Source organism: Pollachius pollachius (assembly GCF_949987615.1).
Source record: "Pollachius pollachius genome assembly, chromosome: 9".
NCBI lineage: Eukaryota > Metazoa > Chordata > Actinopteri > Gadiformes > Gadidae > Pollachius > Pollachius pollachius.
Genome location: NC_136942.1, coordinates 24,713,096 through 24,731,059, shown reverse-complemented (window position 1 = coordinate 24,731,059; position 17,964 = coordinate 24,713,096). Strand labels below are relative to the sequence as shown.

At 55.5% G+C, this 17,964-nt stretch overlaps 2 protein-coding genes across 2 annotated transcripts in view; one reads left to right on the top strand and one right to left on the bottom strand.

Annotated features, from left to right (window-relative positions):
- Positions 1 to 16,062, bottom strand: part of LOC307080745 (uncharacterized protein) — a gene marked incomplete at its 3' end in the record, with an annotated part of 111,726 nt that extends 95,664 nt beyond the window's left edge. Inside the window, exon 1 of the mRNA XM_079743609.1 lies at positions 15,970 to 16,062. Coding sequence (XP_079599735.1) covers positions 15,970 to 16,052 — 83 coding nt within the window. The 5' untranslated portion in view covers positions 16,053 to 16,062. The remainder of the gene's footprint in view (positions 1 to 15,969) is intronic.
- Positions 733 to 3,618, top strand: LOC307080120 (formimidoyltransferase-cyclodeaminase-like; the record flags this gene model as incomplete). Its single annotated transcript, XM_079742752.1, has 3 exons — positions 733 to 825; positions 1,777 to 1,959; positions 2,240 to 3,618. 3 exons carry the CDS (start codon positions 733 to 735, stop codon positions 2,375 to 2,377), a joined length of 414 nt encoding a protein of 137 aa, XP_079598878.1. The 3' UTR covers positions 2,378 to 3,618.
- Positions 16,063 to 17,964: the final 1,902 nt, after the last annotated feature.

Here is a 17,964-nt window from a genome sequence, read left to right as displayed (position 1 = left end):
CGTTTTTTCTAAACAATTGTATACATTTGAATATGTAGCATGGCCTCATAAAGTCAAAACAAAGGTAAACAGTATTTTGATGGAAGTGTTTTAAATGTATCACACAAGTGTTTAATTGATGCTCTAATAGATATTCATATGATCATTGTGTTTCTCGTTTTGGTGGAAAAAAATCTGTTTTGAGATGAGAAAACATGGTATTGAGTGCTGTGGTTCATTTTGAAAGAGATATGTGGAGTTTTGACAAAATGGTAAACTCTTTTCAGATTTGTCCTTAGCGTTTTGAGAAATTGAGCTATAGTTTCAGAAAACGTGTTTAAACAATTGAGAAAAACTGTCAGAAAAGCTTCCTGCTTGTTCAGAACACCGCTGATAGACTCCTAGAGCCCTATTTTAGTGGTTTGAAACGCAAGTGAGAAGCGCAAAACGGAAGTAGCTTTGTGGGCGGGGCTCTGCCTCTGTTGCTATTATAATGGTGGATACATTAGTCTTGCGCCCGACGCAAATCTAAAAAGGGTTGGTCTGAAGTAGCCTAATTTCCCGTAGGTGTGGTTTGGGCCTAACGTGCAATAAACCAATGAGAGTGCCGTCTCCCATCCCCTTTAAGAGCCATGAGCACATTTGAACCTGATGAGTTGATATTTTCTATTTCCCCTCTACCTGCTCTGACCCGGTCTCTCTCTCTCTCTCTCTCTCTCTCTCTCTCTCTCTCATCCTCCCAGCTGGAGCAGGATGAATGGGGGCCCTGACTTTGGCCCCGCCTCCTTCGTGCCCTCCTGGGGCGCCATGGTAACGGGGGCGTGTCACTTCCTGTTCACCTTCAACGTAAACCAATCAGCACCAAGGAGCAGGAGGACTGCACCGGGCTGGACCTCAGGGAGCTGGGGAGACCCCCCAGGACCAGGACCAGATACAGGGGGGTTAGATAGTCTTCATCTGGGGGGGAGGTACCAGGACCAGATACAGGGGGGTTAGATAGTCTTCATCTGGGGGGAGGTACCAGGACCAGATACAGGGGGGTTAGATAGTCTTCATCTGGGGGGGGGAGGTACCAGGACCAGATACAGGGGGGTTAGATAGTCTTCATCTGGGGGGGGGGAGGTACCAGGACCAGATACAGGGGGGTTAGATAGTCTTCATCTGGGGGGGGGGAGGTACCAGGACCAGATACAGGGGGGTTAGATAGTCTTCATCTGGAGGGAGGTACCAGGACCAGATACAGGGGGGTTAGATAGTCTTCATCTGGGGGGGAGGTACCAGGACCAGATACAGGGGGGTTAGATAGTCTTCATCTGGGGGGGGGGAGGTACCAGGACCAGATACAGGGGGGTTAGATAGTCTTCATCTGGGGGGAGGTACCAGGACCAGATACAGGGGGGTTAGATAGTCTTCATCTGGGGGGGGGAGGTACCAGGACCAGATACAGGGGGGTTAGATAGTCTTCATCTGGGGGGGGGGAGGTACCAGGACCAGATACAGGGGGGTTAGATAGTCTTCATCTGGGGGGGGAGGTACCAGGACCAGATACAGGGGGGTTAGATAGTCTTCATCTGGGGGGGGGGGAGGTACCAGGACCAGATACAGGGGGGTTAGATAGTCTTCATCTGGGGGGGGGGGGAGGTACAAGGACCAGATACAGGGGGGTTAGATAGTCTTCATCTGGGGGGGGGAGGTACCAGGACCAGATACAGGGGGGTTAGATAGTCTTCATCTGGGGGGGGGGGAGGTACCAGGACCAGATACAGGGGGGTTAGATAGTCTTCATCTGGGGGTTAGGGCCCCTTGGGGTCCGCCCCGGGGCGTGTGTGCGGTGGGAGCCCCCCTGACCCCCCCCAGAAGGTGCAGGCTCTGGGCTGGTACCTGGAGGAGCCCCAGCTGGCCCAGGTCTCCACCAACCTGCTGGACTACCAGGTCACAGCCCTCCACCCCGTCTACGAGGCCGTCTGCGGCCGCGCTCAGGTCAGGGCTCCTCCTGGGGCTGTGCTGCCATGTTCCAGTACTGGGAGTACTGCACAGCGTCACTGCATTGTGTAGTCCAGTGTTGTGTACTGGACGGCCTCACCTTAGCAAGCCAACTGAAACCACTGTAGATAGAAAACGTATTCTTTCCTCTTCATGTTCCCCTTCCTGTCTTCCTCCCAATTTACTTCCTGTCTTCCTCCCAATGTACTTCCTGTCCTTCTCCCCATGTACTTCCTGTCCTCCTCCCCATGCACTTCCTGTCCTCCTCCCACCCCAGAGGGAGACCACGCCCACCTCAGAGAGGAGGCCAAGCCCACCTCAGAGGAAGGCCCCGCCCATCTTTGAGCTGCTGGGCCATCGGAGGTCACAGACTTTTGGTCGACCAATCATGTTGCCGGGGGCGGGATCTGTATGAGTGACATGGAACTGGAAACCAGCGGAGAGGCAGAACCAGTCCCAGTATGAGAGCACTTAACCAACCCTACTGAATGACTCTATGGAGACCTGACCTGATGACTAGTGGCTAACTAGCTGTGGCTAACTGGCTGTGGCTAACTGGCTGTGGCTAACTAGCAGTTGCTAACTGACTGTGGCTAACTAGCTGTGGCTAACTAGCTGTCTCTCTCTGCAGGTCATCAGTAAACAAGGACTGGACTCTCTGGGACTGTCCAACCCCAAGGAGAGAGTCATTGAGTTGGTTATAGTGCGCACACACACACACACACCACACACACACACGGAAATAGACAAACACACACACTCACATAGACACACACACATACACAGTGTGGCATCCCGCCCCTTAAACCTCGGCCCGGGCGGGTCCGAGAATCAGTGGTGGACGGGGTATACCGCCGCCACCTACCAACCGGTGGCAGAGAGCACCACGTCTCTCCCCCCAATCAGCGAGATGGGGAACACCTGGCCGCAGGGAGGAGAAAGCCCCGGAGTCATCTTATAAAGGACCACAGAGCGGGAGACCGGAGAAGAGCGACACAAAGGGATTACTCGACACGCCCGCGGACTAGAGGCTCACGGAGACCCTAGATCGAGTACCTGTATTTCTGATTCTTGTTGAATAAATGCAGAGTGCGGCTTAACCCTTGTTCAACGTGTGATTCGTACCTGAAACCTGGCACATTGGGAAGCGGGCTACCACATTTGGTGGAGAATGCAGGCAGTCTCAAGGACCCCACTACACCACCAGTCCGGCATGCAGAACCCGGACGGAACCGCGGCGACGGCCGCCCAGCAACAGCAGCGGGAGACCTCGGAGAGCATTGCCCTGCTCCGCGAGGCCGTACTGCGGCTCACCCAGCACGCCGTCCGCCCGCCCCGACCGCTGCCCATGCCAGCCGGCTCACCAAGCTGGGGCCCAACGACGACGTGGAGTCGTACCTGGAGGTCTTTGAGCGGACCGCCCAGACGGAAAGCTGGCCAGAGGAGCAGTGGGCCCATATTGTGGCCCCGTTCCTCACCGGGCCCGCCCAGCAGGCGAGCCAGGACCTACCGGCGGAGACTGCCGGACAGTACCCGGCCCTCAAACAGGCGATCCTGGCGTACTACGGTCACAACCTCGCGGCTCGCGTGCAACGCGTCCATGACTGGCGATTCGACATCCGGGGCGCCGTACGGACGCAGATCGCCCAGCACAGTTGACTGGTGAAGCGGTGGCTGGCAACAGGAGAAGGACCCAGCCCTATCGACAGGCTGATAATAGACAACACCCTACGTCGGCTCCCGCCGGACGCCCGACGGGTGCTGGCACACCACCATCCCGACACAGTGGATGACCTGGTCCCACAGCTGGAGAACTGGCAGGTGGCCCAGCACCTGAGCGCCAGAACCGGAACACCCCACGACTCGTCAAGACCCGCCGAGACCAATGGGGACACACGACCGGGGCCCCGGCACCCTCCCCCGACCCGCCGAGCGGGATGCAGGAGAGTCGCGAGGGGAGGCGCTGCTACGAGTGCGGCCAGCCCAGCCATCTCGCCCGCTACTGCCCGGGAGACTGAGACACGTCGATGCCGTCGGCCTACGCGGACAAGGGGACGGGCCGACCCTGCATGCTGGCGACCTGTTGGGCGCAGGGGACGTCCGGAAGCCTGACCATACCGGCGCGGGTTATGAATCGGGACACGCAGGCCCTTTTGGACACCGGCAGCGTGGTCACCCTCCTCCGCCCCGACTTGACGGGCGGAAGGGAAGGGGAACCCGCCTGCGTGCACGGGGATACCCAAACTTACGAAACCTGCCACGTGGTCGTCCGGACCCCACACGGGGTGTTCACGGCTCGGGCGGGGATCGTACCCCACCTCCTGGTGCCGCTACTGATCAGAAGGGACTGCCCGATCTTCCACCGGCTGTGGGACCCGGCGCGAGAAATCCGGAGCCGGAGAGAACCTCCCCGCGGAGGGGCGAGGGGAGCTCGGCAGGCCTACGGGGCCACCAGGCTCCCGTCATCCCCCGGAGAGCTGACGGCGGAGGACCAGGAGTCCGAGGGGAACGGACCCTCCCCACCGGGATCCCCGCTCCACACGGGAAGAGGACCCGTCCGGACCGGGTCACCGGAACCTTCCCCCGACACCCCGGAAACCCTCACGGCACCCGAGCAGCTAGATCCCCCGGAGGAGCCGGAGAGTTCCCCCCTCACCGAGTTCTCGGACTTCTTGCCGGGGAGGGGGGAAGGCTCGGCCCGACCCGGCCAGTTTGCCACCGCCCAGCTCCAAGACGAGGCCATGAAACATGCCTGGAGGCACGTATTGGTCCACGACGGACAGACCCGAGACTCGGTGAGTCACCTCCCGCACCCACACTTCAGCACAAAGAGGGAGCAGTTAGTGGTGCCCCACACATACGTCAGCAAGGTGCTGTTCATGGCCCACACCCACCTCCTCGGAGCCCATCTGGGCATGGACAAGACCCGGGAACGGGTCCTCGCGAGATTCTATTGGCCGGGGGTAAAGAGGGATGTCGAGCGTCACTGTCAGGGGTGTCCCGAGTGCCAGAGGGTAGCTCCTCGGGCCACAGTCAGAAACCCCCTTATCCCCATGCCGATCATAGAAACTCCCTTCGAACGAAAAGCACTGGACATTGTGGGGCCCCTTCCCAAGACCAGCTGGGGACACGATACATCCTGGTACTGGTGGACTACGCCACCCGGTACCCCGAGGCGCTACCCCTGCGCGCAGGCACCGCGGAGGCGGTCCCCCGGGAGCTAATGCTACTGTTTAGCCGGGTAGGGATAGCCAAGGAGGTGTTAACGGATCAGGGCTCCTGCTTCATGTCCTGTGTAATGAAAGAATTACTCAGACTCCTGCAGGTAAAGCAGCTTCGGACCTCAGTCTGCCATCCCCAGACGGATTGCCTGGTGGAGCGGTTCAACAAGACCCTGAAGCAGATGCTCAAAAAGGCCATGGACCTGGACGGTAAGAACTGGGACCAGCTGTTACCACACATATTGTTTGCCGTATGGGAGGTCCCCCAGGCGTCCACCAGATTCTCCCCCTTCGAGCTGCTGTACGGACGAAGGCCCCGCGGCATCCTGGAAATAGCCAAGGAGGCATGGGAGAGCCAGCCATCCCCCCACCGCACCACCCTGGACCATGTGGAACAGGTGAGGGACCGCATGGCCCAGGTGTGGCCCATTGTCCAGGTACACCTCCGGCAAGCCCAGCAGGCCCAGGCGAGGGTCTACAACCGGGGAGCCCAGCTGCGAACCTTCCAGCCTGGGGATCTGGTCCTGGTCCTGGTCCCCACGGCGGAATGTAGGTTCCTTGCGAAGTGGCAGGGACCCCATGAGGTGGTTCAACGTGTGGGGGAGGTAAACTACCGGGTTAGACAACCAGGGAGGCGAAAGCCTACCCAAATATACCACATTAACATTTTGAAGCAGTGGAGGGGGGGGGGGGGGGACCCCTGACCCTGCTCCCCTGGCGCTGGCGGCCCGACGCGAGATCCCGGAGGTCCCGGTGGGAGAGGACCTCAGCCCGGCCCAGAAGCACGACCTCGATGAGGTCGTCATGCAGCACCGGGACGTGTTTTCCGAGCTGCCATGGAGGACCACGATCGCCCACCATGATATCCGGACGGCGCCGGGAGTGAAGGTGAGAGTCCACCCCTATAGGATCCCGGAGGCCCGGAGGGAGGCCATACAGGCCGAGGTACGCCGGATGCTGCAGCTCGGGGTCATCGAGGAGTCGCGCAGTGCCTGGTCCAGCCTGGTAGTCCTCATACCAAAACCAGATGGGACCTATAACTTCTGTAATGACTTCCGGAGGCTGAACGAGGCGTCCGAGTTCGATGCCTACCCCATTCCCCGCGTCGACGAGCTAATCGAACGCCTTGGTCCGGCCCGTTATCTCACGACCCTGGACCTGACCAAGGGATATTGGCAGGTACCGTTGACCCGGGCAGCCCGGGAGAAGACGGCGTTCTCAACTCCAGGGGGCTTGTACCAGTACACCGTCCTCCCCTTCGGAGTACATGGCCCTCCGGGGGCCTTCCAGCGCATGATTGACCAGCAGGAATGACATGGGGAAACAGCTCGAAACCCCAATGGACTAGAGGCTCTCGGACACCCTAGATCGAGTACATGTGTTCTCCATCTTGCTAATAAACGCTGTGTGTGGCTTAAACCCTGACTTCGCAGTGAGATCTATCCTTGACCACGACACAACGGGGAGCGGGTACCGGACACACACACACACACACACACACACACACACACACACACACACACACACACACACACACACACACACAGACCACAGATAACAAGACTCAGGGTGTAGCGTCCTGTAGCTCTACGTATCTGGAGATGCAGCGGTGCAAGGGAGGAAATGAAGATCGGTGTGATCTATTCCAGTTTCCCCCAACAGAGCCATACAGCCGAAAACAAACATGTTGCCCTGGCTTGTAAATATTTTACTTTAAATAAAATTAGCATGGACTGAATTGAGAATAGTATTGGTCTACAAGTGTCCATCACAGATTGCACAACAGCAAAGGTGTGTGTGTGTGTGTGTGTGTGTGTGTGTGTGTGTGTGTGTGTGTGTGTGTGTGCGCGTGCGTGTGTGTCAACAATAACTTTTTCATGAGGCCTTGTCCCTCGGATAAGTACATTTACCTTTCACTTGACCAGACACAAAAGTCACTTTTCCGAGCAAAAATGCGTCCTTTTACAAAAGTAATAATTTTTCATGTTGTTTGTGAAGGGAGAATGCAGAATTCAGATGAACAAACAGTTGCAATAATTCACACCATGTCAACCACATCACTAAAACAGCCATATCCCTCCTCTCAATCACACCACCTGAAGTGGCGAACCCTTTTTTCGCCATATTTGTTCCTGAGGCAGAGATAATCCGATACACATTTCTTGGGAAGCAAGCACAGAGAGTGTTTAACTTTGTGTTGATTCATTTATTACGCGTTAACTCTGGTTGACTTTCCAGGAAATAACAAAACATAAAGACTCCAAACAATGTAACTGTTAGGGCCAAAATAGGGTTCTTAGTATTGTACAAAAAGGGACTTTTCCATGTAAAATAATAAGTCAAATAATGCGTCCAATATTGTGTCCAATAATGCGAAATAATGCGTCCAATATTGTGTCCAATAATGCAAAATAATGCGTCCAATATTGTGTCCAATAATGCGAAATAATGCGTCCAATATTGTGTACAATAATGCTAAATAATGCGTCCAATATTGTGTCCGATAATGCGAAATAATGCGTCCAATATTGTATCCAATAATGGGAAATAATGCGGTCAGAAAACTGTTGGCTCCCTGCCTTCCAAACCTGAACAATAGTAGTTAGCCTGCCCTATATGAGGGCCTCCAATAGGCTCCAGGTAGATCGTGACACACCTATTTCCCCAGGTGACACAAAGGACTAATCACAACATCATCACAAAATGCATAAATATACATATGAATGAAAATTAGATTCATATTTCATACACTTTATAAATTATAACTCATACTTTTAGCCTTGGACTCAAAATATATTTACTTAAAAATATTAAACACAAAAGACCTCTAAATGGCTCACTCACTCACTCACTCACTCACTCACTCACTCACCCACTCACTCACTCACTCACCCACTCACTCACTCAATCACTCACATGCTCATCGCACATAGACAAACACGCTCACACACAGTCTTTCTCGCACACACCTTACACACACACTCTTCCTAATTCCCGATTCCCAATTTAATTTATAATAATTAATTTAGTAACGAATGAGTAACAACCAGGGCCTCCGTTAGGGTCCCAGTTAGGGCCCCAGTTGTTCATCATTCGGTACTCATTCGTTCCTAAGTAACTACCTACATTTATGCGTACCTTATTGTAAAGTGTTACCGTAACATCAACTACTGGAACAACCCTAAATGCTTTTAGACTCTCTCTCTCTCTCTCTCTCTCTCTCTCTCTCTCTCTCTCTCTCTCTCTCTCGCTCTCTTTCACACTCACACACTCACTCACACACACACACACAATGTCTCCCTCTCTCTCTCTCTCTCTCTCACTCACGCACTTACACACACACACACACACACACACACACACACACACACACAGACACACACAATTTCTCTCTCTCTCTCTCTCTCACTCACTCACTCAAACACACAATATGTCTCTCTCTCTCTCACTCACTCACTCACTCACACAATATGTCTCTCCCACACACACACACACACACACACACACACACACACACACACACAACGTCAGCAAAACAAACTGATTCTGCCGTTCCCATAATGTGGTGAGTTAAGTGTTTGCATGCATCCTTGAGTCTGTGTGTCAACTGAAGACATCTGATAAGCGTAGAAGAAAAACACTGTCACTTCCTGACACTGATGATTGCAGGCTGATGATTGGTCAGAATTAAAACATGTGAGGTAGTTTTTCCAGCTGATATAGGAGAGCTGACTCCTGAGAGCAGACGTATTGGAAGCTGTCAGGGAGGAACCATGGTTACCATCTCTGAACCGGACCCTGGAATCTCTGAGGAACCTGAGGACACGTCTTTGGACCGGAGGAAGCGCAGGAAGAGAAGATTTGGTAGGTGCCCTTTTGAGAGGATTTAAAATAAATAATCCAGTAAAAAAAACGTGTTTTCGCACCAACCTGATGAACCAGCGACCGTATAGACAGATTTAATCTCCTAAATAACGACATGTTTGTGTGATCTGTGCAAAAAGCTCACAATAACCTTGCTTGACTTGTGATTACGCCCATGAGTTACGGACTATTGATAGGCATCTCAAGTAGTTGTGTGTTTCATGATATATGTTCGTTATATACGTGGAACAGAGTGCAGATGAACTTTAGGGAGCAGAACACAAGTTTAGTTTTTTCATTACTTATTATTAATGGTAGTGCAACATGACATTAGAGTGACAATGGTTTATTTAATCAACAATTTTGTGTTTTAATAAAGGCTGCTCATTTAACTGAAGTGATATCAGGTTTACTTATGAATTTAACATAATTATATAAAGTTTGTCATTAATATGAACATATCTCAAATTATCCCACAATACATGTCCTCATATTTTCTGCGTGGGCCGATGTGAAAGAACGTGGTGACATGCAGGCCACATGTGGTCCCCCCTCGATTACTATGTGTATACGTATGTATTTCTGTGTGTATTACTGTAAACTATGTGTGCGTGTATGTCAATAATGAGGGAATAATAACATGCATGCTAGAGACCAGTACTTGCTCTGCTTAAGTGTGTTCTAAACACGAGAGCCACAGTACCAGTCATCACTTACTGAGGTGTTCTCAGTAGAGGTCTTCAGGTGTTTCTTCAAGACGGGGAGGGATTCTGCAGACCGTAGGGAGTCTGGACTGTGAATGACAGCCACGCAGTATGAATATATCTGTGTCTACATTCTCTGTGTGTCCGTGTGTGTGTGTGCTTGAGTGAGTCTGTGAGTCTGTGTGTAGTGGAAGAAAAACATTTCCTTACACTGATGGTATCAGATTGCAAGCTGATAATTGGTCAGAATGAAAACAAGTGACGTTGTTTTTCCAGCTGATAGAGCAAAGAAGAAGGCTAAGTTCAGAAGCCGTGGAAGATGTCAGAGAGCAACAATGGTCACCATCTCTGAATCGGACCCTGGACTCTCTGAGGAACCTGAGGACACGACTTTGGACCGGGAGGAGAGCAGTAAGAGAAGATTTGGTAGGTGGTCCTTTATAGAGAATTTAAAAGAAATAATCCAGTCCAAAACAATGATCCAAAAAAGTATGTTTTCCTCCAAATACTGTGGCAGCCCGTTTCCCCAAGTGTCAGGTACCCGGTAAGAATAGCGCGGAAAGCAAGGGTGAAAGCCGTTGTCGGCGTTTATTCAAGGCAGTTCAACAAAACAAGAACGGTAATAGCGAGCTAGGGTCTCCGCGAGCCTCGTAGTCTCTGGTGCCTCCGTGAGCGCCTCCGTGTCGTTCTTATCCCTGCTCTCCTCGAGTCAGTCCTCCGCTCCCTTTTGAGAGGTCTGCCCCCACGTGTCCTCCCCCGGCCAGGTGTCCCTCATCCGGCTGATGGGGGTGAGGGGTGTGTTGCTCTCTGCCGCCGGCTGGTGGATGGCGGTGGTACACGCCCTCCACCACAAGCCCCCGGACCCTCCCGGTGGGGGTCGGGATGCCACACTCCTTCACCGCTTGATGAAGTTGGCTGGGTCCCAACCCAGGCAGGCATCCCGGCGTGACAGGGCATCAGCGTTGGTGTGCTCCTTGCCCGGTCGGTGGTCCACCTTGAAGTGGAAGTCCTGGAGGACCAAGAACCACCTCGTCACCCGTGCATTGGTGTCCTTGGAGCTGGCCATCCATTTCAGGGGGGCATGGTCGGTGACCAGGGTAAACTCCCGACCTACCAGGTAGTACCGGAGCTTACCCACGGTCCACTTGATGGCCAGGGCCTCTTTCTCCACCATGGAGTAATTCCTCTCATTGGGCAGGAGTTTCCGGCTGATGTAGGTGATTGGGTGCGCCTCTCCGGCCCGGACCTGGGACAGCACTCCCCCCAGCCCTACTTCCGAAGCATCTGTGTGCACAATGAGGGGGAGAGCAAAGTCAGGGGTTATGAGCACCGGCTCCGAGCATAGGGCTTCCCGGAGTGTCCCGAAGGCCTTCTCGGCCACCTCGGACCACCTGACCCGGTCGGGCAGGGCCTTCCAGGTCAGGTCATGGAGGGGGCTGGCCAGCATGGCGAAGCCGGGTATGAACCGCTGGTAGTACCCTACCAGCCCTAAAAGTGATTTCACCTGCTTTTTCGAGGTGGGGCGGGGCCAGTCCCGGATGGCGGCCACCTTGCTCTCCTGCGGCCGGACGTTTCCCCGCCCTACCCGGTACCCCAGGTAGGCCGTCTCCTCCAGCCCGAGGCGGCACTTGGCCGGGTTGGCGGTTAGACCGGCCCTCCGTAGCTCCCCCAACACGGCCCGCAGCTGCCGGAGGTGGACATCCCAGCTGTCGCTGTGGATGATTATATCATCAATGTAGGCGGCGGCGTAGGCCCGGTGAGGCCGTAGGAGCTGGTCCATCATCCTCTGGAACGTGGCCGGGGCCCCGTGGACGCCGAAGGGGAGGACGGTGTACTGATATAGGCCCCCCGGGGTCGCGAACGCCGTCTTCTCCCGGGCGGTCCGGGTCAGCGGCACCTGCCAGTACCCCTTGGTTAGGTCCAGGGTAGTGAGGTACCTGGCTGGCCCGAGTCGTTCGATCAGCTTGTCCACCCTGGGCATGGGATAGGCGTCGAACTCTGAGACCTCGTTCAGCCTCCGGAAGTCATTGCAGAACCTGACCGTCCCGTCAGGTTTGGGCACGAGGACGACTGGGCTGGACCAGGCACTTCGTGATTCCTCGATGACCCGGAGCTTGAGCTCCTCCTGGATGGCCTCCCGCCGGGCTTCTGGGATCCTGTAGGGGGGGACTCTCACCATTACCCCTGGCGCCGTCCGGATATTGTGGTGGGTGACCGTTGTTCTCCCCCGGACCTCCGAGAACATGTCCTGGTGTTGCAACACCATCTCATCGAGGTCCTGCTTCTGGGCCGGGCTGAGGTCCTCCCCTACCGGGACCACCGGGAGTTGGCATCGGGCCGCCAGCGCCGGGGGTGCCGGGTCTGGCGGGTCCACTCCCCCCTCCACTGCTTCAGGATGTTGATGTGGTACAGCTGGGTGGGCTTGCGTCTCCCGGGCTGTCGCACCCGGTAGTTCACCTCCCCCACTCGTTCGACCACCTCGTATGGCCCCTGCCATTTGGCCAGGAATTTGCATTCCGCCGTGGGGACCAGGACCAGCACCTCAGCACCAGGACCAGTCTCCTGGGCGGAAGGTGCGCAGCTGGGCCCCCCTGTTGTAGACCCTCGCCTGGGCCTGCTGTGCTCGCCGTAGGTGGTCCCGCACGATGGGCCACACTCTGGCCATGCGGTCCCTCACCTGCTCTACGTGGTCCAGCGTGGTGCGGTGGGGGGACGGCTGGCTCTCCCACGCCTCCTTGGCAAGGTCCAGGATTCCCCGGGGTCTCCTCCCGTACAGCAGCTCGAACGGGGAGAAGCCGGTGGAGGCCTGGGCCACCTCCCGCATGGCGAACAGGACATGGGCCAGCAGCTGGTCCCAGTTCTTCCCGTCAGCATCCATGGCCTTCCTCAGCATCTGTTTCAGTGTCTTATTGAAACGCTCTACGAGGCCGTCCGTCTGGGGGTGGTACACTGACGTCCGGAGTTGCTTGACCTCGAGGAGGCTAAGCAGTTCCTTAATCACACGGGACATAAAACACGATCCCTGGCCTGTCAGGACCTCCCTGGCTATCCCCACCCGGCTAAACAGAAGCATGAGCTCCTTGGCTACCGCCTTGGCTGTGGCCGCGCGTAGGGGTAGGGCTTCAGGGTACCTGGTGGCGTAGTCCACCAGCACTAGGATGTACCGGTGCCCCCGGCTGGTTTTGGCGAGGGGCCCCACGATGTCGAGGGCAATCCGGTCGAACGGGGTTTCTACGATGGGCATGGGAATCAGGGGGTTTCTGGCCGTGGCTCGAGGGGCTGCCCGCTGACACTCGGGACACGCCTGGCAGTGCCGTTCTACGTCCCTTTTTACCCCTGGCCAGTAGAACCTCGCTAAAACCCGGTCCCGGGTTTTGTCCATGCCCAAATGGGCTCCCAGGAGGTGTGTGTGGGCCATAAAGAGCACCTTGCTGACGTACGGACGCGGGACCACTAATTGTTCCCTCACCCCGCCCTCTCCTGCCACTACTCTGTATAGCAGCCCCCCCCTGGTGCTGAAGTGTGGGTGTGGTGGATAAGTCACCGAGTCCCGTGCCTGTCCGTCGTGGGCCAAGACGTGGCTCCACGCGTGTTTTAGCGCCTCGTCTCGGAGCTGGGCAGTGGCGAACTGGCCGGGTCGGGTCGAGCCCTCCCCCCTTTCCGGCAGGAAGTCCGAGAACTCGGTGAGGGGGGAACTCTCCGGCGCCTCCGGGGGGTCCGTTCGGGAGGGGGCCGGGAGGGTTTCCGGGGGGTCGGCGGGGTCCGGCGGCCCGGCGCCGGTGGGTCCTCCCGCCGCTCGGATCGGGGACCCCGGTGGAGAGGGCCCGTTCCCCGCCGAGTCCTGGTCTTCCTCCGTTCGCCCTCCGGGGGAGGACTGAAGCCTGGTAGCCCCGTAGGCCTGTCGCGCTCCCTTCAGCCCTCTGCAGGGGGGTTCTCTCCGGCTCCGGCGTTCGCGCGCGGGGTCCCATAGCCGGTGGAAGATCGGGCAGTCCCTCCCGATCAGCAGCGGTACTGGGAGGTGGGGTACGATCCCGGCCCGCGTCGTGAACGTCCCGTGCGGGGTCCGGATGACAACGTGGCAGGTCTCGTACGTCCGGGTGTCCCCGTGCACGCAGGCCACCTCCATGGGGACCCCTTCCTTCCCGCCCGCCAAGTCGGGGCGGAGGAGAGTGACCACGCTGCCGGTGTCCACGAGGGCCTGCGTGTCCCGGTTCATCACCCGCGCCGGTATGGTCGGGCTTGCTGACGTCCCCTGCGCCCAGCAGGTCGCCAGCATGCAGGGCCGGTTCGCCCCCGGGTCCGCGTCGGCCGACGGCATCGACACATCTCGGTTCCCTGGGCACTCGCGAGCGAGGTGGCCGGGTTGGCCGCACCCATAGCAGCGCCTCCACTCGCTCCTCTCCTGCCTCCAGCTCGGCGGGTCGGGGAGGTGTCTCGTGGCCCCGGCCGCGGGTCCCCGTGGGTCCCGGCGGGTCTCGGTGCGTCGTGGGTGGTCCCGGTTCGGGCGCTCGGTTGGGCCACCTGCCAATTCTCCAGTCGCCGGACCAGGTCGTCGACGGTGTCGGGGTGGTGGTGGGCCATCATCTGCCGCGCGTCCGGCGGGAGCCGGCGGAGTGTGTGGTCGATGATCACCCGATCGATGGGGCTGGGCCCTTCCCCCGCCGTCAGCCACCGCTTCACCAGCCGAGTGAGCTGGGCGATCTGCGTTCGGACGGCGTCCCGGCCGTCAAGCCGCCAGTCGGCGACGTGTTGTGCTCGGGCCGCGAGGTTGTGGCCGTAGTAGGCCAGGATCGCCTGCTTGAGGGTCGGGTACTGCCGGGTGGCCTCCGCCGGTAGGTCCTGGCTCGCCTGCTGGGCGGGCCCGGTGAGGAACGGGGCCAAGATATGGGCCCACTGCTCCTCTGGCCAGCTTTCCCTCTGGGCGGTCCGCTCGAACATCTCGAGGTAGGCCTCCACGTCGTCGTCGGGACCCAGCCTGGAGAGCCGGCTGGTCGCGGCGGCGGCGGCGGCGGCGGTCGTGGCGGCAGTTGCGGCGGCGGTCGCGGCGGACTGCTGGGTGAGCCGTAGTACGGCCTCGCGGAGCAGGGCTAGACTCTCCGCTGTCTCCCGCTGCTGCTGCTGGGCGGACGTTGCCGCACTCTCCTCCGGGTTCTGCATGTCGGCTGAGGGGGGTTGTAGAGGGGGTCGTCAGACTGCCTGCATTCTCCACCGTATGTGGCAACCCGTTTCCCCAAGTGCCTGGTACGTGGTAAGAACAGCGCGGACAGCAAGGGTGAAAGCCGTTGCCGGCGTTTACTCAAAGCCGTGCAACACACTAAGAGCGGTAATGCTGAGCTATGGGGCTGGGCCCTTCCCCCGCCGTCAGCCACCGCTTCACCAGCCGAGTGAGCTGGGCGATCTGCGTTCGGACGGCGTCCCGGCCGTCAAGCCGCCAGTCGGCGACGTGTTGTGCTCGGGCCGCGAGGTTGTGGCCGTAGTAGGCCAGGATCGCCTGCTTGAGGGTCGGGTACTGCCGGGTGGCCTCCGCCGGTAGGTCCTGGCTCGCCTGCTGGGCGGGCCCGGTGAGGAACGGGGCCAAGATATGGGCCCACTGCTCCTCTGGCCAGCTTTCCCTCTGGGCGGTCCGCTCGAACATCTCGAGGTAGGCCTCCACGTCGTCGTCGGGACCCAGCCTGGAGAGCCGGCTGGTCGCGGCGGCGGCGGCGGCGGCGGTCGTGGCGGCAGTTGCGGCGGCGGTAAGAACAGCGCGGACAGCAAGGGTGAAAGCCGTTGCCGGCGTTTACTCAAAGCCGTGCAACACACTAAGAGCGGTAATGCTGAGCTAGGGTCTCCGCAAGCCTCGTAGTCTCTGGCGCCTTCGTGTCGTCCTTATCTCCGCTGTCCTCGAGTCAGTCCTCCGCTCCCCTTTTAGAGGTCTGCACCCACGTGTCCTCCCTCTGGCCAGGTGTCCCTCATCCGGCTGATGGGGTTGAGGGTTGTGTTGCTCTCTGCCGCTGGCTGGTGGATGGCGGTGGTACACGCCCTCCACCAGAAGCCCCCGGACCCTCCCGGTGGGGGTCGGGATGCCACACAACACACACACACACACACACACACACACACACACACACACACACACACACACACAGCTTTTACTCAGACTAATGATGGAGTCATGATGTATCACTGCTGAGCTCTGAGATGGACAACAGCCACAGACAGAGAGATCCTCTTCTTACCTCTTAGCTTTGCTCCGGCGGCCATGTTCCCCAGACAGAGTGGTCTTAGAGGTAGAACCCCCCTCCTCTCTCTCCTCATCCATAGTAGACTGGAGACCTGGACACAAACACAACTTATCCATCACTTCATTTGCCTTTTGAACTTTAGCTGTTTATCAAGAGAGAAGATCATTGTGACTGCGTCACACTTAAGCATTATGGACGTCATAGACCATCAATATGAACCCCACAACATAACCACATTGCCCTCACTACAGTACAGATGTGTACAGCAGATGAAAGATGAAGAATTAAACACCTGGGAGACTGTAACTGTGCTTAAAATACAACACAAAAAGATATACAATAGACTTCAAAAATGCATTGCGGTACAATTAAAAGTAAAAAACGTTAATAATTTCTCCACTGGAACAAAGTCTGAATTCTGTCACTTTACTGTACCAGAGATTCTTAAAACGTAACGTGAACATTTAGTCCCGAGGTGTCAAACCAAAGGATTATACTTTATTAAAGGAGACATATTATGGTGTTTTCCCAACAAGTACACATATAATTTGAGTTCCAGAAAACATGTTTTTGACGCTGTTTGCTGGAAATATCTTTTTCCCCTCTGTTTCAGTCCCTTCAGAATGCTCTGTTTCTGGTGTCTGTAGCTTTAATGCAAATGAGCTGCTGCCCATTGACCAAATGAGCTGTCAGACTGAACCACCGCATGGAGGAGAAGGGATTGTTGCCGTTTGCGGACTCCTGGAGCTCTATACCTATATAATATAATATAATATAATATAATATAATATAATTAGGTGAGTGCTGCATGCAGCACTCAACTATTGTTCTTCATAAGTTTTATTCTTTCTTTCCTCTTTGTTATTCTCTACAAACTTTGGGACCTGTCTCCTTCCTCAATTGTTTACCTAGAGACTCCATTTAAATTTTAAAATGTTCAGAAGAGCTTGGAATCGCGATCAGATTGAATCAGATTTTTATACTTTTTAAGATATTCTACTTTTAAAACACTTTCTTTTTTTAACATGGGATTCAATGGGAGGACGGCGGAACCGTTCCTCTGGTACTTCAACTGTTTAAGATGTAACTAAATCAGTTTTCAACTGTTTTTCTTCGTTCAAACCATTTAACAAATCTACACACTTCTATATTCAATAATATCTGAACGGAATTTCGATATAATTTAAACTTTCTTCAGAATCACAGTTTTAGTTTCATACCGGCTTCGTTTTCAGTTGGTCTCATGGATTTGCGTCGACGCTGGAGCGTGAGGACGTTCAGCAGTGTTGCCAGATTGGGCGGTTTTTCCCGCCGGATTGGGCTACTTTTGGAGGACGTTCGGGTAGTGTTGCCAGATTGGGCGGTTTTTCCTGCTCTATTGGGCTACTTTTAATCACGCACCGGCTCACTATTCTCTTAAGCACGCACACACACACACACACACACACACACACACACACACACACACACACACACCAGCAGTGCAGGGCAATACATTTGACCTTTCAGAATCTTCTGTTCAATTCATTTTACATTTCTGCATTTTTAGCAATGCTTTGCGCTTTTCATTCAGCCGTCACTTTATTTGTTAACTCACACTGTACATTTACTACTATAACTACAAATAACCAATGTTATTTGTAGTTACATTGGTTCTGAGCTGCTCATCTGCTTGTCCACAAAATCTTAGCTATGCTCTGATTGAAGGGGAGTGCGGAAGTGGGAGGTAATATTCAAGTGTGCCCCTTCCAACGTACGAGGGGGTGTCAAAACTGACTCGCTCGTTTGGTAACTGTAGGCGGGGTACTTTGAGAATTGCATATCTCACTAAAAAATATATGTATGTGTGTGGGAGAACCAGAGACCCAAAACAACACCAAAAATCCCAGGAAAAGTCTTGTTTTCGTAATATGTCCCCTTTAAACTTTATTCCCCAACAACTGTAACTCACATTGTACATTTACTACTATCACTACAAATAACCAATGT